The following is an 18,688-nucleotide window of genomic DNA, read 5'->3' as shown; positions in this document are numbered from 1 at the left end:
AAAAATTGCGGCCATCACTGTGTTTTAGTAATGTATTACAAAAGAAAGTCAATAACATTCAGAAAGTTAGAGTAAATACCACCATATGTGATATTACAGCTGTTTTTGGGTGTAATGTGTCTTGCTTCAGCACTATGGCTTTTTTGGATCAGCATGCTGTCCCTGAGAGTCTATTTTCATGTCTTTAACTTGTGTCTTTAGGCTACAGACACCCATCACCCACCACAGTAGCGAGAACAGTGAGAATCCTGCACACACTTTTGACTCTCATCAGTAAACATCTGAAATGTGACAAGTTTGAGGTCAACACCCAGAGTGTTGCCTATCTGGCTGGTAAGTAACACTACATTCACACAGCGGGTCCCCAAGGGCCCTGAATCAGATTTTCCCCTATGTGATGCAGTTCGGATTGTTTAATTACAGTGTGAACAGCAAGAATCACAAGGAATCTGATCTTTTCAAATCAGATTTGAGCCTCTTTTAAACGTAGTTCTAAATCAGATAAAGATCAGCCATGTGATCTCTATTTCAATGCAACTTTTACCTCACTCTAGATCATCAATGCTCATAATTTTGCACAGGAGATTGGGCGGTCAGGAGTCCCCCAGCAAAAATAAACATGGAATCTATTCAAGCAAAACGTTAGGGGTCGTATTATAAGAGGTCTGTAATGGCAAGCATATCAAAAGAAAAAGTGAAACCCTAAACACTCACATTTTTGCCCCCTGCGTTTATTACAGACTTCTTCTCCTTGTTTATTTCCGTACACCGCTTGCTGCGTATGACGACTGGTTGTGCTTTCGCGCATAAGGGTCACATTAGGGCCATGCACAATTCACATTGGAGTCTGAAATCGACCACATTTGAAAAGATAATGTGAACAGCTACTTAAATGAATCAGATCTGGAAAAAATTCTGAATTGTGCGGTAAGGTTTCCAGTGTGAACGTTTCTTTACACACTTACTGTCATACTGTATATGCATCATCCATTCATAATATCTACTATTAACATTTTGTTTCAATGTATCATATTCTGCCACTGAAACATATTATAAAGCAATGTTCAAAATATTTGAGGGTCTTGATTACACCCACTTTGTCTCTGCATACAGTCATTTATTTTAGGGGAGAACTTTTACTTAGAGAATATAGTACTAATTTCTGAACCATTATCTTTTATGGTGGTGGTTGGTTTGAGTATGCCCTGATATTATTGTTGCTATCTCTTTTATGGTATGGTACAGCACTCCTCACTGTATCTGAGGAGGTCCGAAGTCGCTGCAGCCTCAAACACAGGAAGTCACTACTTATTTCTGACCTGTCCATGGACCCAGTACCCATGGATACCTACTGTAGTCACATCGCTGATCCCAGCTGCAGGTGAGCAAGTAACGGAGAGGAATATAAAGGATGGAGTTGGCTGATGTACCTATAAAAAGTATCGTACATATTTTTGGTACAACGCTTAGTCTCAGCATGCCACAAGGCACAACTCTATGTTAGATTGTAACACTGACCAAGCTGTTTTTATATCCTTTTCTCATGCAATTTACTCACATATTTCCTTCTGTTATCTGCTCTCTGGCCAGGTATTATAACTTGATTTATAAAGTGAAGAAGACCTAGAGTTACGTCCTGATGTACAATTGTCTCTTGTTACGGAAAACCTTTTTTAAAGATTTATAGCCTTCCACAACTGCTCTGTCCCACACAAAAAAACTTTGGTTTCCCCCTCTAAATTAAGATGGAAGATTGAAATAATCTACTCTGTAGTTTATGCAATAGCAAAAAGTGAATGACATCAAACTTGAGCTAGTTTAGAGTGAACTCCCGTCGCTGTAATATTTCAGATGTCTGAATAGTCCCAATGATTTGGGAATGTTAAAAGTTCCTTTTTTTATATAATTCTCCGGTACTCTTGTTTATGGCTAAACAAAACAAATGACATTCTGATCTGCTTAAGCTGTACTTTTTTGTTTTAGTAGAATATATTGGCTTACTAACATACTAAACTGGTGAAATTTGTAAATGTTATGAATTCATCTTTGTGGTATAAGACATGATAAAGTACCTATCATTTCTCTTAGCCTTTTTGCATTTCAGCTTTTGACTGCTGCATTAACATGTTATATGGTCTGTATTTATATAATGCTTTTTTTTTATTCCTGATGACCATTAAAAGTGCTTTACAGTAAAGTTTTACAATCACCCATTCACACACACATTCATAGAGTATCTATTTGCAGCACTTTTGACATTGTCTCTGGTTCAGGAGTGGCTTGACACGAGGAATGCAACAGTTGTCATGGATTTGTCTGTGCATGTTGGCTGTCGATGCACTGAATCTATCCTCAGTCCACTCTTTGTGATCTCCCCCAAATTCTTGAATGGCCGTTGCTTCACAATCTTCTCAAGGCTGCGGTTATCCCTGTTGCTTGTGCACATTTTTTACACTTTTTCCTTCCACTCAACTTTCTATGAATATGCTTGGATACAGCACTCTGTGAACAAACAGCGTCTTTAGCAATGACCTTTTCGGGCTTACCCTCCTTGTGGAGGATGTCAGTGAGTGTCTTCTGGACAACTGTTGAGTCAGCAGTCTTTTCCATGATTTTGTAGCCTACTGAACCAGCCTTAGACACTATTTAAATGCTAAGGAAACCTTTGCAGGTGTTTTGAGTTAATTAGCTGATTAGAGTGGGACATCATGAGTCTACCATATTGAACTTTGTCACAATATTCAAATTTTCTGAGATACAACATTTTGGGTTTCCATTAGCTGTCATAATCATCAACATTTTAAGAAATAAATGCTTGAAATATTTCACTCTGTATGTAATGAATCTATATAAAATATGAGTTTCGCTTTTTGAATTGAAATATCTAAATAAATGAACTTTTCCATAATATTCTAATTTATTGAGATACACCTTTATATATATATACACACCACTTAATAAAGTGAGAATGTGTCATAGTTTGGATTATGTCAACCAATGTCCGGGTTATAGCTTTAAAATGAGTCAAGACTGTCTATTTACCTATCTCTCAGAAGTCTGCGAGAGACTCAGCCATGGACATCACCTCAGGTTTCAGAGCGCTATCTTTCAACCCATCACTACCCTAGTGTGGGCCAGATCAGCCCACGTACACGCAAGTCCATGAGCCTTGACATGGGTCAGCCCTCACAAGCTAACACCAAGAAGCTTCTGGGTATGAATTCTCTCTCTGCTCTTTACAATACATTTTTATCTTTCTTTGGGTGAAGTATCCCTAGAAAAGTTCTTTATAAATCTTGAGATTGTTAATGTAATTATTCTGTTTGTTTGTTGCCCAGGCACCAGGAAGAGCTTTGATCATCTCATATCAGACTCCAAAGCACCAAAAAGACCAGAGATGGAGTCGGGTATGACCACCCCTCCAAAGATGAGGCGTGTAGCAGAAAACGACTATGAGATAGGTGAGCGTATCATCCTTGCATATCCTGATAGATATGGAGATATTTAATCTAATTCCTCCATGTTCCAATTCCAGAGACACAAAGAATTGGAAACTCTCACCTCCGTAAAGTATCTGTATCAGAGTCCAACGTTCTGCTTGATGAGGAGGTGCTGACTGATCCAAAAATCCAAGCTCTACTCCTCACTGTGCTGGTGAGGAAAAATAACCGTTCAGATCGGAGGATCATTACTGATAGTAATTAAATGCTATTTCTTTCATCTCTGACCCTGTTAGTTAACAGACCGTTGCTCTGTTTTCCAGGCAACCCAGGTCAAATATACTACTGATGACTTTGACCAACGGATTTTGTACGAGTACTTGGCTGAAGCTTGCGTCGTCTTCCCAAAGGTTTTCCCAGTTGTGTAAGTGGCCAATATACAGCCTCTGTGGATAAAGCTCTATTCTAAGATGTCAGAATTAGATCTGATCACATAGTTCACATAACATAGAAATACCTTAATGAGCTGAAAGACCAATCACAAAGCATCCATAACCTGTGGCAGAGTTCTATCAGAAGCTCCAAAGAAACAATATACGTTTAAGCTGTTTCAGAGAGCATGCTTTTGAGCTGGGATGCTACTGCTGTTGCCCTAGGGACAAGGCACAGGAAGTTAGGCAGAAGTTTGGAAGGGGAATAGGCGTCCATACAAGGCTTATATTAACCCAAACTCAACAGCTTTTCTGTTATTCCATTGTGTCTTTTCAATCTGAATACCAAATTGGATTACAAACAGAAACTTGTACATGTCTTGGAGCACACACGTTTTTTTTGGCTTCCGGTATTTTACATGTTGGTCTGATAGTATGATGATTTAAAACTAAACGTAAATGTTCATCATATGAAAAATGATTCGTTCAGTTCATCATTCACAAAAAGTGATGAGCACCGTACAAGGTCCCGGTCCACCTACAGCGCTTCCTGGCAAGCCTGCATGTTGAACGGTGGCAAAGGCTTGGAGCACTTGGATGCCCTTTCTTTTTCATTGTCCTCCTCCAGGTAAATCCTCTTCTTCCTGTTCAGCAGAGCTTTAACATCCCTGTTGATCCAAGGTTTATTGTTGTGGAAGCAGCAGGCTTCTTGGTTGAGACAATATATTCCTCACAGAATCAGTGACAGAAATTATGTAGTCAGTCATGCACTAGGTGAGACCATCGAGATCATCTCAGCCGTTGTCCTGAAACATATCCCAGTCTGTAACCCTGTAGCCCTCCATCCGGATGTCCTGTGCCTCACACTGCTGCACAGTCCTGGTGGTGATGGGCCGTCTCCTAACAAGGGGTATATAGGAGTTGGCTGTATCAAGGACCCCATACACAACCGTTATCAACATGTTTAGTTTGTGATCCGATCAATACAGTGTGAACGCCCTCAGAACAGATATCCCTGTGTGTCCACATTCTTTTGGCAGGTGGAATGCTAATCTGTCCTGGATAGCGGATGAAAGTCCGCCTCCTAAGCCGATGTTCTCTGACTAACTACAATTTCCCCACGAATCAAACATATTTTTTCTCTTCTACTTCTGTTGTAAACACCTCCACAATACCAACACTGATCACCACATAATGATCGATACTTTCCTTAATAGGTCAAATATTTATTCAATCTTTATTATGCAAAGTCCCCTCACATGAGTTTACCATGGCACAGTGTTGTTGTTGTCTTGGTGGTGGATGCAGTGTCTGTTGACTTGCACTTATTTTTTTGAATTGTTCAAAGTTAAAAACTTCAAAATGAAGGTGCCTGTTGGCTCGTATTCTCTAGTGGGAGGGCAATAGTTTGTTTAAAAAGCTCTTAAGGGTAAAGTGGGAGACAGAGCTGGTGTGTCGGCTGCCATTTGCTGTGGTGATAACACACTCAGGGTAAACAGAAACTGTTTGTTTATGTTTCCATTACATCGATCCCAGGCTTCCCAGGTTGTGTGGAACATGCTACTATAATCTGGGACTGCTCAGAGGGAGAAGAAAGGACCTGCACATGTGCTTCATACTGCAGAAGTCAACCACCATCTGGCAGCAACTGGAAGAGTGATTTACACTGGGCTGCTCCATCTACCTGATTTTTTTCATCGTTGCCTTTGAGTCATCTTGTTCAGCGCAAAGCAGGTGGAATACACTTAACTCTAGGCTGGAGGTCCCTCATCTAAGGATATGCATGGATGATATCATGCTCTTTCTCAAAACTGCACTGTGCAGGTTTAGGGTCTTGAAGAGGCTAGATGAACTGATACTTGTGCCAGAATGAAATACAGGACATGTAATTCAAGAAGCCTTTCCTTGTAAAAAGGGAGTGAATTGATGGGGCCACCTTCGCCTCGGGAGAGAAGGCATTCCTCGCCAATCTGAAGTCAGCACAGATCTAGCCTCCCAGACAAGGGCTCCTGAAGTACTTCTCAACAGCAAACCTGTTTTAGGTGGAAAGCACTTCATCTACCCCTAAAATTCATCAGGGAATCTGTAAGTTAGAGATTGAGGGGCACTTCCTCCAGGGCATGAGTGCCCAAATTACGGCCCGTGGGCCAACTGTGGCCCGCCATCCAATTTAAATTTGATTTCAATGTCTGAAAATGTAATATATATAAAAAAAAATTTTTTAAAAAAACTATCAATTTAGTAGCACTTAAATGGCACTTACTCATAGCACTTTGTTGATAACTCTTGATGTTCTGGGTTTGTACACACTGATGCACATAAGGCCGGCGCATGCTTCTGCGTTTTCCCCTTGTGTGCTTGCGTATCCTTCTTGCGTGCTTGCGTGCGTTGCCCAATTTTCGTAACAATACAACAAAGCTACGCAAGCCTCACAAAGCCTGCAAGGCTGTGATTGATCCGCTAACTACATCCTTTCCGGGGTGACATTTGCGGTTTCATGCCTCATAATACCGGCAGAAACCACGGAAGTATGACCACTTGTATATCCCGTCATTAACAGAATACAAGGACACGCAGATGGCCTGCAATTCCTGGAAGGAGATCTCGGCTAATGTTGGCTTGCAGGTCGACAAGTATACGAAGCTGTGGAGAAAGATAAGGGAGAAATTTGTCCTCCAGAAAAAGTAATTAACAGTCGACAACGACTGCCACACACAAAGAAGGCATCACTAAGGTCGTCTTCGACAAAAAACGTTACTCCACATAGTGCTCTGGCAGTGAATTATAGGACGCCACCACGCCCCCCGCCCTGAGCTACACGGTCAAGTCGCACAGTCAACAGTCCGCTCCAGGGCAGGGGGGCTTGGTGGGGTGAGTGGCCCAGTCCTTCGTATTTTTTTCTGTATGTGGCCCTCTGGACCAAAAGTTTGGACACCCCTGCTCCAGGGGAATGAGCTGGAGGAACTAATGGACAGGAAATCTAGATAGGCTGGGCTGGGATTAGATGGATTGATCCACCCATTTTGTAGTCCAGAGGCTCTCTGCCCTCCCCCTGCAACTTTCAGCACTGAACTGATCAAAGACTCCCTTTAACACTCACTGCTAGAGAGCAAAACCACACTCACACATGGCCAGTTCAGATGATTCCATGACTAGGGCTGTGATGGTATGGATTTTTTTCTCAACACGGTAATAAATATATATCGTTGAATTGCGGTTGCAGTGGAAAAGGTTTATTGTGATCCATTTGTCCCGGGTCAAATTAATCTTTAAAAGCAGTCGATTACTGTCACAGCATTGCATAGCTTCTGTAAGTTAGTAGCGGAAGTTAATGCCGCACACACACACACTGACTCCGCTGTTCACTTTTCTCTCTCTTTCTCACTATCTGTAACACTGACACGCAGATATCCAGACACGTGTAAACTCAGACTCAGACTGTATGAATTTTTCAACTTGGACAATCTATGCAGAGACGGAGAAAATGGCGGGGAGCGCATGTCTCAATTCAGTGGCATGATAGAGACACAGAGGAGCAGTAAAGTATTCAAAAAGAGTGGTTTAAAAATGTGTTTTTATAAACCTGTTCCTGTAGCCGGCCTACAGACAAAGACTCAAAGGAACAACCCAGTGATCAAAATTCTGTTCTTCACAAACTGAGAGCATCATGCAAGACTGTTTATCAAAGACAGAATGGGATGTTGTTCAAAGCTGCAGCAACACTGGAGGACTCGTCTATCAACATACAGGAGTATTCTGAATGTGTGACTAGGTACATTAGCACCTGTGTTGTCAACATTGTGCCCACCATACAAGTAAGCAAGTTTCAAACCAGAAGTCCTAAGTGATCAGAAGTAGTACGTCACATGCTGCATGCCTGATCTCTTGAATTTTGATCAGGGAAAGAGATATACGTAATACAAAACCGCTAAGTACAGTGATGTACAGGTCTGATTTGATCACTGGTTTGACCGCAGCTGTTTGCGGTCTGTTTGTGTGCTGTAGCCATATCATGCTGTAATGCTGCTGTTCAGAATGGACACAATGGTGCACTGGTAGAAGTTGCAGAGGAGCTGTGCCTTCCTGATCAGCTAAGTTATGTGGTGGATCAAGGTGAAGTCCTCACTGATGAGGACGCAGAGGAACTTGACGATGACGACCCTTCCCCCCTCAATCTCACCAACGTGTGAGATTGAGCAATGGTGTGTGTTGACTCCTCCCTTTCCTCAGGTCCACTATCACCTTCTATCGTTTTGCTGACATTGAGGTTATTGTCACCTCTGTGGCTGATGGATTGTTCGAAGCAAGCGTAGAATGTGTTCAGCTCATCTGGTAAGGATATGTTATAGTTTGTTAGTCCTGATTTAGTGCCACCATAGTTTGTGATGTGTCTCAGCCCCAGCTTCATCTGCTTGGCATCAACCTCAGAGTAGAAACATTCCAGCCTTTGTCGGTTCTGTCTTTTGGCCTGTTCGATGCATGTATTTTGTATTCTGCAAGGATGTGTTCTCAGCCACATGCTCTACACATTGTTCACATACAAATGTGTCACCTCTCACAACGACAATGCAATCCTGAAATTTCCACACCGCTGTCATTGGACTTATTGCTGGCAGTATCACCATTATAGAAGGGATGTGGAAGGCCTGGTGACATGGTGTGAAGAGAACAATCTCACCCTCAACACAAAAAAGACCAAGGGAATGGTCGTGGAATTGAAAAAGGAGAATAGATCTCATCAGCTAATGTTAATCCCAGGCTTGAGGCTGAGAGGGTGAGCAGCTTCCAATTCCTTGGCATCTACACCAGTGATTACATTACATTAGATTTCATTTAGCTGATGCTTTTGTCCAAAGCGACTTACATTTTTAGTACGCTCAACATTTATGAGGGGCCACTTAAGGGTTCAGTATCTTGCCAAGGACACTTCGGCATGCAGATGGGGAAGAATGGGGTTTGAACCGGCAACCTTCATGTTTGAGAACGCCCGCTCTAACCCCTTGGCCACACCACCCATGACCTCGCCCGGACACTAAACACCACCCAGCTGGTCAAGAAAGCTCAACAGCAGCTGTACTTCCTGAGGAAGCTGAGGAAATTCAGCATGTCACCAAATATCATCAGGAAATTCTACAGCTACATTATTGAGAGCATCTTGGCCAGCTGCATCACCGTGTGTTATGTGAGAGCCACTGCAATCGACTGCAAGCGCCTGCAGAAAGTGGTAAAGACTGCTGAGAGGATCGTCAGGACATCACTACAGAGAGTCCAAAGAAGAACCTGCTCTACTTTTGAGGACCCACCCACCCCAGAAACGGACTGTTCACACCTCTGACCTCCGGTAGAAGGTACAGAAGTGTGAAATGCAGGATGTCGAGACTGAGGAGAAGCTACTATCCAACAGGCTTACGCCACCCTGGACAACCTCAACCCACAGATCTTTCACTCTGCCTTCCACCCTCCCAGCCTCCCGCCCCCCCATAAGCATGCACGCACACACACTTACACACAAATCCCTTCCCACAACCCAACTGCAGACAATGTGTGTTTTTGGACAGACTGGATAAGTCCATGTTTTCTGTTTATTGCACTACATTGCACAAATGCTCTTTTATACATTTATATTTTTATATTTGTCATTTACTTTTTCTTATTTTTGTGAAATAAGCTTTTTTATGACAATAAATGCCTTGAACTTGAACTTTAGTTAAAGTTAAATCCAGACATGTATGAAAAGACTCAAATTAACGCTGTAGCGGAGTTAGAGGAGCTGTGTATTGCTCCCTGAATGTGTGCCCTTGGCTTGTTGACGCTGTGGCCTGGCTCTGCGCCCTCTCGACAGCTCCACTTTTCCTGGATCCTCCTTGACCACACCTGGGCAAGTTGCAGTGGGAGGAGCGGTCGAGGCAGTGGAGCGGATAAGGATCTCGAAGTCAGCACAAGAATATTGATGCATTAGTCATCATGCCTACCAAAAAACCTAGCGCTGACAGGCAAGGAGCTACACAATTTGAATTTCTTCAAATTTAGTACAAACGTTCACTTGGACTCAAATGGGAACTAATTTGATTTTGGTGGTCAAAAGTCAAGGTCTCTGTTACCACACAAAACCCTTTTTGCCTCATAAACCTGTTATTTTAAGAATACCTTGTGAGAATCCTTTTAAATTTGGCTCAAAAATTCACTTACACTCACCAATTCAATAATTACATTTCGCTAGTCAAAGGTCAAGGTCAGAATGATCTCAAAAAAACACGTTTTGGCCTGGTGAACATGATATCTAAACATTTCATCACATATTGACCGGTTGTCACTTGGATTAAAGATAATCTAATAAGATTTAAGTGGTCAAAGGCAAAGGGCATGGTAACCTCATGAGTTTGGGGAAAGTTATACCTGTTGACTGAAACTGCAGTGGAGGCACAATGGTGTTTAAATTACTTGAAAACAACAATTGAGTAAAAGTACAGATAGCTTACCTGAAAGTAACTCTGGTAAAAATAAGTCACCCTTCAGAAAAATTATTTGAGTAAAAGTCTTATGGTAGCTCATATTAAATTACCTAAGTATCAAAAGTAAAAGTCCAAGTACCAGAATTAAAAATTGCTAAGTGCTTTTAATAGTTAAAAGACGAAATAGTTTTCTTCAGGATTTATTTCAAGTGACTGAACAATTATAACAACAATATACATATAATGTATAATTTTACAAATGTTGAACTCCATATTCGAGGTTCAAATAGTATTGGACAGAGTAATAAAGACTGAACTGAACAACTGCATGAGCACCTAGATAATTCTAAAGGGAATGGATGGGGAAGGTGCTCTCTTTGATTAAGTCCCTGCCCTTTGTACACACATCGCTACTATCCATTGGATGGTTTAGTAAGGTCCTCGGATCGGCCCTGGCAGAGCGCCGATAAGACCCAAGATCAATTTTAAATCCAAATGTAAGCTGAGATCTACTACCCTGATATCTTTCAAAAAACACACACGAGAGTCAAATTGAAAATTTTTGCATTTTCTGTTAAAGGCTGAATGTACAAGCATAAATATACACAAAGAGAGGCAGTTGTTCAACTTTTTCTGTTCAATGCACAATATTCAGATTAATATCAATTCATATTTACAATGCGCAATATGTAGCGTCTCAGTTTCACATCATGTTCTGCAGAGAAGCTGGATTCCATTAACAGAAACGCTGGAGTGCTTTTATTTTGAAAAGGCACACAGAAAGTTTTGCAACCATTTGTTTGTGATATAAATTCATCAGATAAACATTAAAACTCAGGTAAGATATTTGTCTCTGTTTATACTGGTGTGAACCACAGTGTTTATCTGTCTATGACACAAATGTAGATACAACCCTTTCCAAACCCATTTCCAAGTAAAAGCACTCCAGCAATTCACCTACTGAGTCCACTCATTTGTTCCAACGGGGCTTTGATTGATGAGGACAGACCGAAAGATGTGCATCTTCATACAATAGAGTCCTGACGTTTTATTTAGTACATAAATCCACTTGTTCTTGAAGGAAATTCAGGACATAAACCTGCCACTCCACAGCTAGTAGCGGACACACAGCGCACGTGAAAAACATACAACCGCTGATCTGAGGCGCAACGACAGCCACCAGGGAATATTTCTACTTTGTTACATTCACTTCGGGTGCATAAACCACGATGCGGTAATTTTACTTGTTCAGCAACTACAATCTTCACACCAAAAAGTTCCCAACTTTTGTTGCACTGTAGCAACAAATTTAACACTGCGTTTTTACTTTGTAGATAAATTCAAGAGGAACTGATGCAATTAATGTTTCTGCCATGACTTGTACCTTTAGCACCTGTTAATTTTGCTGTCAGTCTGAAAAAATTTACTAAATTATCTGCTAGTCAAGATATTATTGCTGGCATGCCCGCTTTGGCCTGGGGCTGCCAATTGCACTAATAGACCATCTGCTTTGTTGAAGTTATCTTTACAAATTCTTTACTGTTTTTATGTCATTTCCTAAGCTTGTACTTGTCTCCCAGGATGTTATTCTGGCCAATTTCACATTTCGTCAATCTAAAGAATACTTTGTGTGTTAATTTGCAAACCTTTTTTTGTTTTCATTTAACTGAATTTTTTTTTTTTACTTTTTTTGAAATGTCGGGGTTGAAATGTTGACGAAACAAGTAGTTCTTTAGAACCAGCCTGTACTTGGTCAAATCAGTACCAAACTTCATATATCTGATAGGAGACTTTACCAAATATCAGTCTTTGCCATAGAACCACCCACTGGGAACAGAAAATATCTCCAGTATTCCAGACTTTTACATTTCCCCCTTGCTCTGACATGTGTAAAGGTGCAAAGGCCCTTTAATACTGCTTGCATTGCAATTGTCTTACCCCTGGGTTTATCGCTCTCTGATCTTTTCACATACCTACTGATCATGTCTACTTATGTACCTCATTGTGATTTCATAAATTCCCTTTGTATTCTATGAAGTACAATGAATCAATAATGTATCCACCTGTTGGTCACAAAGTCAAAATCTAAGAAATGCTTTCGCTACTACAAAAGCGAAACCACCCATTTCACCAATGCCAAATTTGAAATGGGTATTCAGAGTTCATGCATATACACAACTGTTTACAGATGAGAATTTAAACAGACTTATGAAAGTTTGTTTTATATATGTTTCATCCTCAGCCACAATCTGCTGGATTCAAAAATCAACACTGTGCTGTCCATGTGCCAAGACACCAATCTCCTCAACCCTGTCCATGGCATTGTCCAGAGTGTGGTTTACCATGAGGAATCACCACCACAGTACCAGCCATCCTATTTACAAAGTAATACATGCTGACATTTTTACTTTCTGACCACAACCTGCTGCTTAAAATAGGGACCTGCATCAAGCTGTGGCATTTAATTGGAATAGATAACAGCTCTATGCAACTGTACTCTCTCCCCTCCCTCTCATTTGACAGGCTTTGGCTTCAATGGACTTTGGAGGTTTGCCGGACCCTTCTCTAAGGTATGTATAATTATGTCCGCTTGTTGGTCTTACTTTTTTTTTCCAGGTACAATAACTATCTACAACACAGAAATTCAATATCACCACACCAATTTGCAGGTTGTTGCCATGTTCGATTGTACTATGTACTCCATATAGTGTTACAGAGTGACAACTCTGCATTCACAAACTGACTTTGACAAGTACTGGCATGCAGATAGATATATAAAAACTATCCCCCTGCACCTCCCTAGCTGGCTTCTTTTTGCCCACTGTTCTGCTCATCCTTATCTATTTAACATAAATCCTGAATAAGCCAGTTTAAACTGCACATACATAAATACAATAACACACAACATTAGCATAGCTATATTGTGTAGTCTTTCAAAAGAACAATGTTCCCCTCTGGAACATTAGGTTTCTCTTTTTTACTTGGGATAAAGTTTCAGTGTCTTAGGGTTCTCACATCTCCACCTAGCCTGACGTTTTCAGACTTGTCAGAATGTGAGTCTGAGACCGCTCCATTGGGCTGTGATTATGGGGCGTGTTTCAACTGACCAGGAAATACAATTCCTTTTCGCTCAATTGGATAGACCTACGACCAATCAGAGCAACGTAGTATGTGACGTATGTTAAGCAACACATTCTGAGTTATTTACTAACGCCGGGTTCACACCAGACGCTTCAGCGCAGCACGCTTCACCGCGCTGCGCCAAGGCTTCCTCGCACGGGAAGCCAAGGCTATTTTTTGCGCTTGACGCAAGCGTATCGCACCAGGAAACACACTGAAAAACGATTTTAAACAATATTGATGACATATTTTATGATATCAATTATCAAATATGCATCCCATACTTTGAAGTCCCCTTCTGTTGTCCTGGAGTTTTAATTTGACCAATGACATTATTAAATGTCCCCCTCTGCCAATCCACTACAGCCACACAAGCAGTGATACAGATAAAAAGAGAGAGGGAGGGGGCTACGTGTTCCCCACATAGGCTTGAGTGGAGAATATGTAATTTACCCCCGTAACCCGCCATTTAACGGAGCAAACAGCTAAGTTCTTCAACATGGATGATATTAAATTAATAATTGAAGTGGAAAAGTACAGTGATTTGTATGATCCTGGGAACATGTTGTATAAAGACAACACCAAGGAGGACACATGTTGGGACGCTGTTGCTTAAGTATATGCTTTTAATCTACTGGATCAACAGGTGATATTTATTAGCGCTGCCTGGCGGTTCAGCGTCGCTTCAGTGTCCAGTGTGAACAGCCAAGCGCCGGCGCGATAGGGATTAGCACGGTGCATTGGCGTCGCCACCACGTTCTCTGTTCCTCTTTCAAAATGAATGCGCTGTCGATGTCTTCTAAAACAGACTCAATGGCAGCATCTACACATCTCAGCTCTCCAGCGGCAGGCATGTTTGTTGAAAACGAATTCAACCCAAGGGCTCTTTGATGACGTGGTTGATTACGTTACCGTTGATCATCTGTCCATCATCATATAAAGCCCGCCCTGACAATCTGATTGGCCCGGGCGGGCATAATTTCTCCTCAACGGAGTGACTCCAGACCGAACTTCCCGACGCAAAATGTTGTGGGCGGGGCTAAGTTCGTCTGGCATCCAGGCTAATCTCCACCCACTCCAAAAGGTATCCCACAGGCTTTTGATCTTGCATTCCTCTTTGAAAATGTCTTCTTCTTCAAAGTTAGAAGGAGGAAGGTGATCAGAAGTGCCAGTCTTAAAGGACAGAAGACCCTCGAAGAGTGAGGAGGAGAGGCAACTCGGTATCTTAGGATACTTGAGATGAGAGGTCTTATGTTCATTATTGCTGTAACCTCAGCCATCAGTGTTGTCTGTTATCTGTAGGATGACAAATGTGCCAACCATGACACTTGTCTTTGACAGACTGAGAGAAAGAGTGAGCTATTGAGATGAGGTATGCTTCTGCTACTAAGTAGGGTGGTGAACTTGACGGTTCTAAAGCCAGCAATAGTGCATCAATTCACTGTCTGGAAAGTGTGTCAGAGCCATCTTATCAACTGTCAGCTAAGCGATTTCCATGCCAAGTACATCTGCGCACAGTTCCAGTCTTGTGATGGTCATCCAAGGCTCAGCAACCATCTTACAGTTCAGTTTGTCCTCCCTGGCCGAAGATGAATGTGTGTCCTGCACCTCACCATATCTCGCATGGATTGAAAAAGGTGAGAGAGAGAGAATCTACATTTTTGTGTTAGGGTTAGTGTTGGCATGGCAACAGCATTCATGAAAAGGCTTTAGATTGAACTGACCAAATTGTATAAGAGAAGTTTGCCCTTCAGGCATTTTGCTGACACCTGTGGTCAACAACCATATCAATCAACATCTGCATGTACTAAGTAGGGGTGTCACGATACCAAAAATTCAGTAGTCGATGACAATACAAGTAAAATAACACGATTCTCAATGCCAATTTCGAAACCACGGCAAAAAAAAGGGTTTTCTAAGATTCCATGTACTTGGACTTGAAGCATGAACTTCTTTATTACAATATTTAAAAAATAGCTAAATGTCATAAGACATACAAAACATGTGCATTAGAGCATAGCACAACACAATAGAGCATAGCACAACATAATAAAACAACAACAACTAGTGTCCCCAGACACATTCCAGATTTCCAGGCATCTTTTCAAAAGATACTGTGCAAAAACAACAACAGTGCAAATCAAAACAGTGGTGTTACAGTGGAGCCATATAGCTTACCAGATGAACATGAGTTATGGCAAGCTTGCATAATTTTTCACAGCATTTCACACCTTTTCTTGGCTAGTTCAAGCTTTTTACTGAGGAAAACTAACATGTCAACATGGTTTTGGGTAAGTCGGGAACGTCTTGGACTGACAATGATTCCTGAGACACTGAGGACCCTTTCGGAAGCACAGCTTGAAGCTGCAATGCAGAGATACCTCCTTGCAGTGTAGAGAGCCCTGCTTGAAGGAATGTGTCATCATCACTGCCCTTCTTCTCTCCTTGAATGGCTGAAAGCAGATGCTTCAAATCAGTCTTTGACTTTTTAGATGGCCTGCTTTGGTATGAGGCTTCTGCTCCTGTTGCCATGGGGGTTTAAGATGTACCAGCTCCATCATCGGCATTCCCCACTTGCTCCAGGAGACTTTGCTTCACGTCATCCTCGAGAGCAACAAAACTGGCCATAAATCTTGGATCTAGGTAGGTGGCAGTGTTTAGCAGAAGCTGCACCTTCCTGATCTCATAACGTTTGTTGATGCTTTCCCTTACTAAGCTCTTCATCTCTCCATTAAGTAGAGAGTCATCCTCCTTATCCCTGAGACAAGAGAGCATCTTCCATAACAGCGGTAAGACAGAGGAGAGAGTAGTGTGCTTCTCACCACTGTGTGCCTCTGTAAAAGGACTCAGTGGGACAAGGACTTCTTTTAGTGTTTCTAGGATTGTGATGTCATTGTCATTTGGCATCAGGTGCCATTTCTTTCTGTCCTCTGCCACGACTGCACACGGAGCTTGCTGCTGCTCCAAAAAGCTCTCCAGCATGTCATATGAGGAATTCCAGTGGTGGTTGGTGCATCATGTGTCAAATTGTGTTCTGGGAATCCCAGTTGTTTTTGTCTTTTTTTGAGTTGTGGCGAAAGCTTTGATGACCTGGTGAAGGCAGATATGGTTCTGCGCAGCCTTGACAGGGATGCAGATACCCTGTCGATGTTGATGGATTTGTTAATGGCCAGGTGCAAGTTGCCAAAACAAGGGATCCATGTGAGGTCATCTTTAAAGGCCTTTTGGTTGTTGGATGCATTGTCTGTTATGATGCCTGCTAGTTTTGCAATGTCCAACCTCCACTCCTCAGTAACTACTTCGTCAAATGCCTCCCTCAAACTGTAACCTGTGTGGTCTGAGTTCACGCCACTACAGCCTAAATACCAGGAGTGCAAGTCCCATGACTGTGTTATGTATTGTACACTAATGGACATGAACGTGTCTGCAGCTCTGCTTGTCGACAGATCAGTTGTGCATCCATAGAATGTTTTTTCTTTGAGATATTTTGTGATCAGGTCCCTTGTTTCACTGTAGATTTTTGGTATTTCTGTGTACATGAGATAATTTCTACTTGGAAGTTGATATCTGGGATTGAATTTATGGAGCATTTTCTGAAATCCGTTTTTTTCAACAATGTAGACAGGCAGTTGGTCCATACATATGAACTCTGCTACACTTCTATCCAATCTTCTTGCCTCATTTGAATTTTCTCTCATATTTTGTTGGCTTCTGTAGAGCCTTGGTTATGGTTGGCTGTGATAGCTGACTCTGAGTTGTCATTCTCTTGTTGAAACTGGAAGAGGAAAATGGACATTTCAGTTAATATAGTTAATTGAATAAAGAAAGAGAACAGGCACCTTTAAAGCACAAGCACCTGCCTGCCCTGCACATTGGCTCCAGCCCACGCACGCACACACCTAAATATTAATAGTAGTAGATGCAGCCATTTTAAGTCAGACAGACTATATTAAACTAGGACATTCAGTGAATTTCGCTAGTTTAGACATGATACTTGCAAGATACATGCTCTCTTTCTCTCTAAACTACCTTAACTACATAACATAAGCCATTGTAGCACACGTGCCCAGTCTGCCCACCATCTCAAACATCATGTAACATGTATTTCAGTATGACAGATAAAAAAAAGTGCATTCTTTGTTGTTAATATGAATCAGAACTCACCTTGAATTCTTTATACAAATCCGGATGACGGTCTTTCAGCTGCTTTGCTAAATTGGAAGCATTACCTTCCTTGGTCTGAAGAGCACAATAGCATCGTTTGCATAATGGATTCTGCGGATTAATGATAACGCCATGGTTATTTTTATCAATAAGTCAAGGTGGGGCGATCGCTGCAGCCGCAGTTGCCATCTTGGTTTTGTGAACGCTCTTTCTACCGTGTTTTCATGTGTAACTTGCCTATAACTCTCTTATCTGTCTGCACTGTAGAGTCGCATCGTAATTGCCTAGAATGCACGGACTTGATTGGCTGAGTAGTATCACGTGAGATGGCTGAACTCGCATGCAATTGTTCTGTGTGTTTCCTCATCCGCTTAACCACTACCAAAAAGACTACAAAAGCTGTACCGGTTACAAATAGAAGCGCCCCGTCAGGTTTTAAATCATAACCTTCTGTTTTGGCTGGATGTCCGGGTCCGTACGGGACGGCAGCTGGGTCCGGACTCGGACCGCGGCCCGCCTGTTAGAGACCCCTGCCCTTGTGTCTGAACCCGACTCAAACCTGCTACAATTAATGTGAGATACAGTGAATTTGTATTACCCTGTCTTTCCAAAGCCTGGATTAAGGCAGACGTGCAATGTAAAAGTCACAGGGGAAACTAACCACTGCATATATATCCCCCACCTTCAACCATTCCGGTACTCTGATTGGCCGTATTTGTAACTGATTTATCTAAATACTTAGCAAGCTTGAAACCTACTTGAAGTATTTAAAGAGTTGACACATAGCGATTGGAAACTGCTGATCGATTCTTATTTAGCTCCGATCTGGAGCCACTGTATAAGACTTTCAAAACTTTTAAGTTATTAAAAGTCTGAAAGATTAATAATAGCAGTAATATGCAGCGCTAATAAGAGACTAAAGAGGTTGCTTGGCTTCCCCAAGATGAACATGGAAATAGTATGCTGAAGCATTTTGTGTGTCACTTGCTGATTTTCTATTAGGATACATATGTTAACAGGCTGAAGTGATGCCTGTGTCAGGGTTTGTCGATAGCCAAAACAACCATTTGCACCCACCAAA

General features: G+C 41.7%; 1 protein-coding gene across 3 annotated transcripts in view; it reads left to right on the top strand.

Moving 5' to 3' along the window:
- Window positions 1-18,688, top strand: part of LOC133951805 (neurofibromin) — a 154,431-nt gene that overhangs the window by 129,773 nt on the left and 5,970 nt on the right. For all 3 annotated transcript variants that reach the window (XM_062385986.1, XM_062385985.1, XM_062385984.1), the window contains exons 48-55: window positions 202-333; window positions 1,246-1,381; window positions 3,054-3,214; window positions 3,339-3,461; window positions 3,536-3,654; window positions 3,764-3,864; window positions 12,566-12,708; window positions 12,847-12,893. In XM_062385986.1, the coding sequence (XP_062241970.1) occupies window positions 202-333; window positions 1,246-1,381; window positions 3,054-3,214; window positions 3,339-3,461; window positions 3,536-3,654; window positions 3,764-3,864; window positions 12,566-12,708; window positions 12,847-12,893 (962 nt within the window). The remainder of the gene's footprint in view (window positions 1-201; window positions 334-1,245; window positions 1,382-3,053; window positions 3,215-3,338; window positions 3,462-3,535; window positions 3,655-3,763; window positions 3,865-12,565; window positions 12,709-12,846; window positions 12,894-18,688) is intronic.

This window comes from Platichthys flesus, chromosome 4 (genome assembly GCF_949316205.1).
Source record: "Platichthys flesus chromosome 4, fPlaFle2.1, whole genome shotgun sequence".
Taxonomy (NCBI): Eukaryota; Metazoa; Chordata; class Actinopteri; order Pleuronectiformes; family Pleuronectidae; genus Platichthys; species Platichthys flesus.
This window is presented reverse-complemented; position numbering and strand designations above follow the sequence as displayed.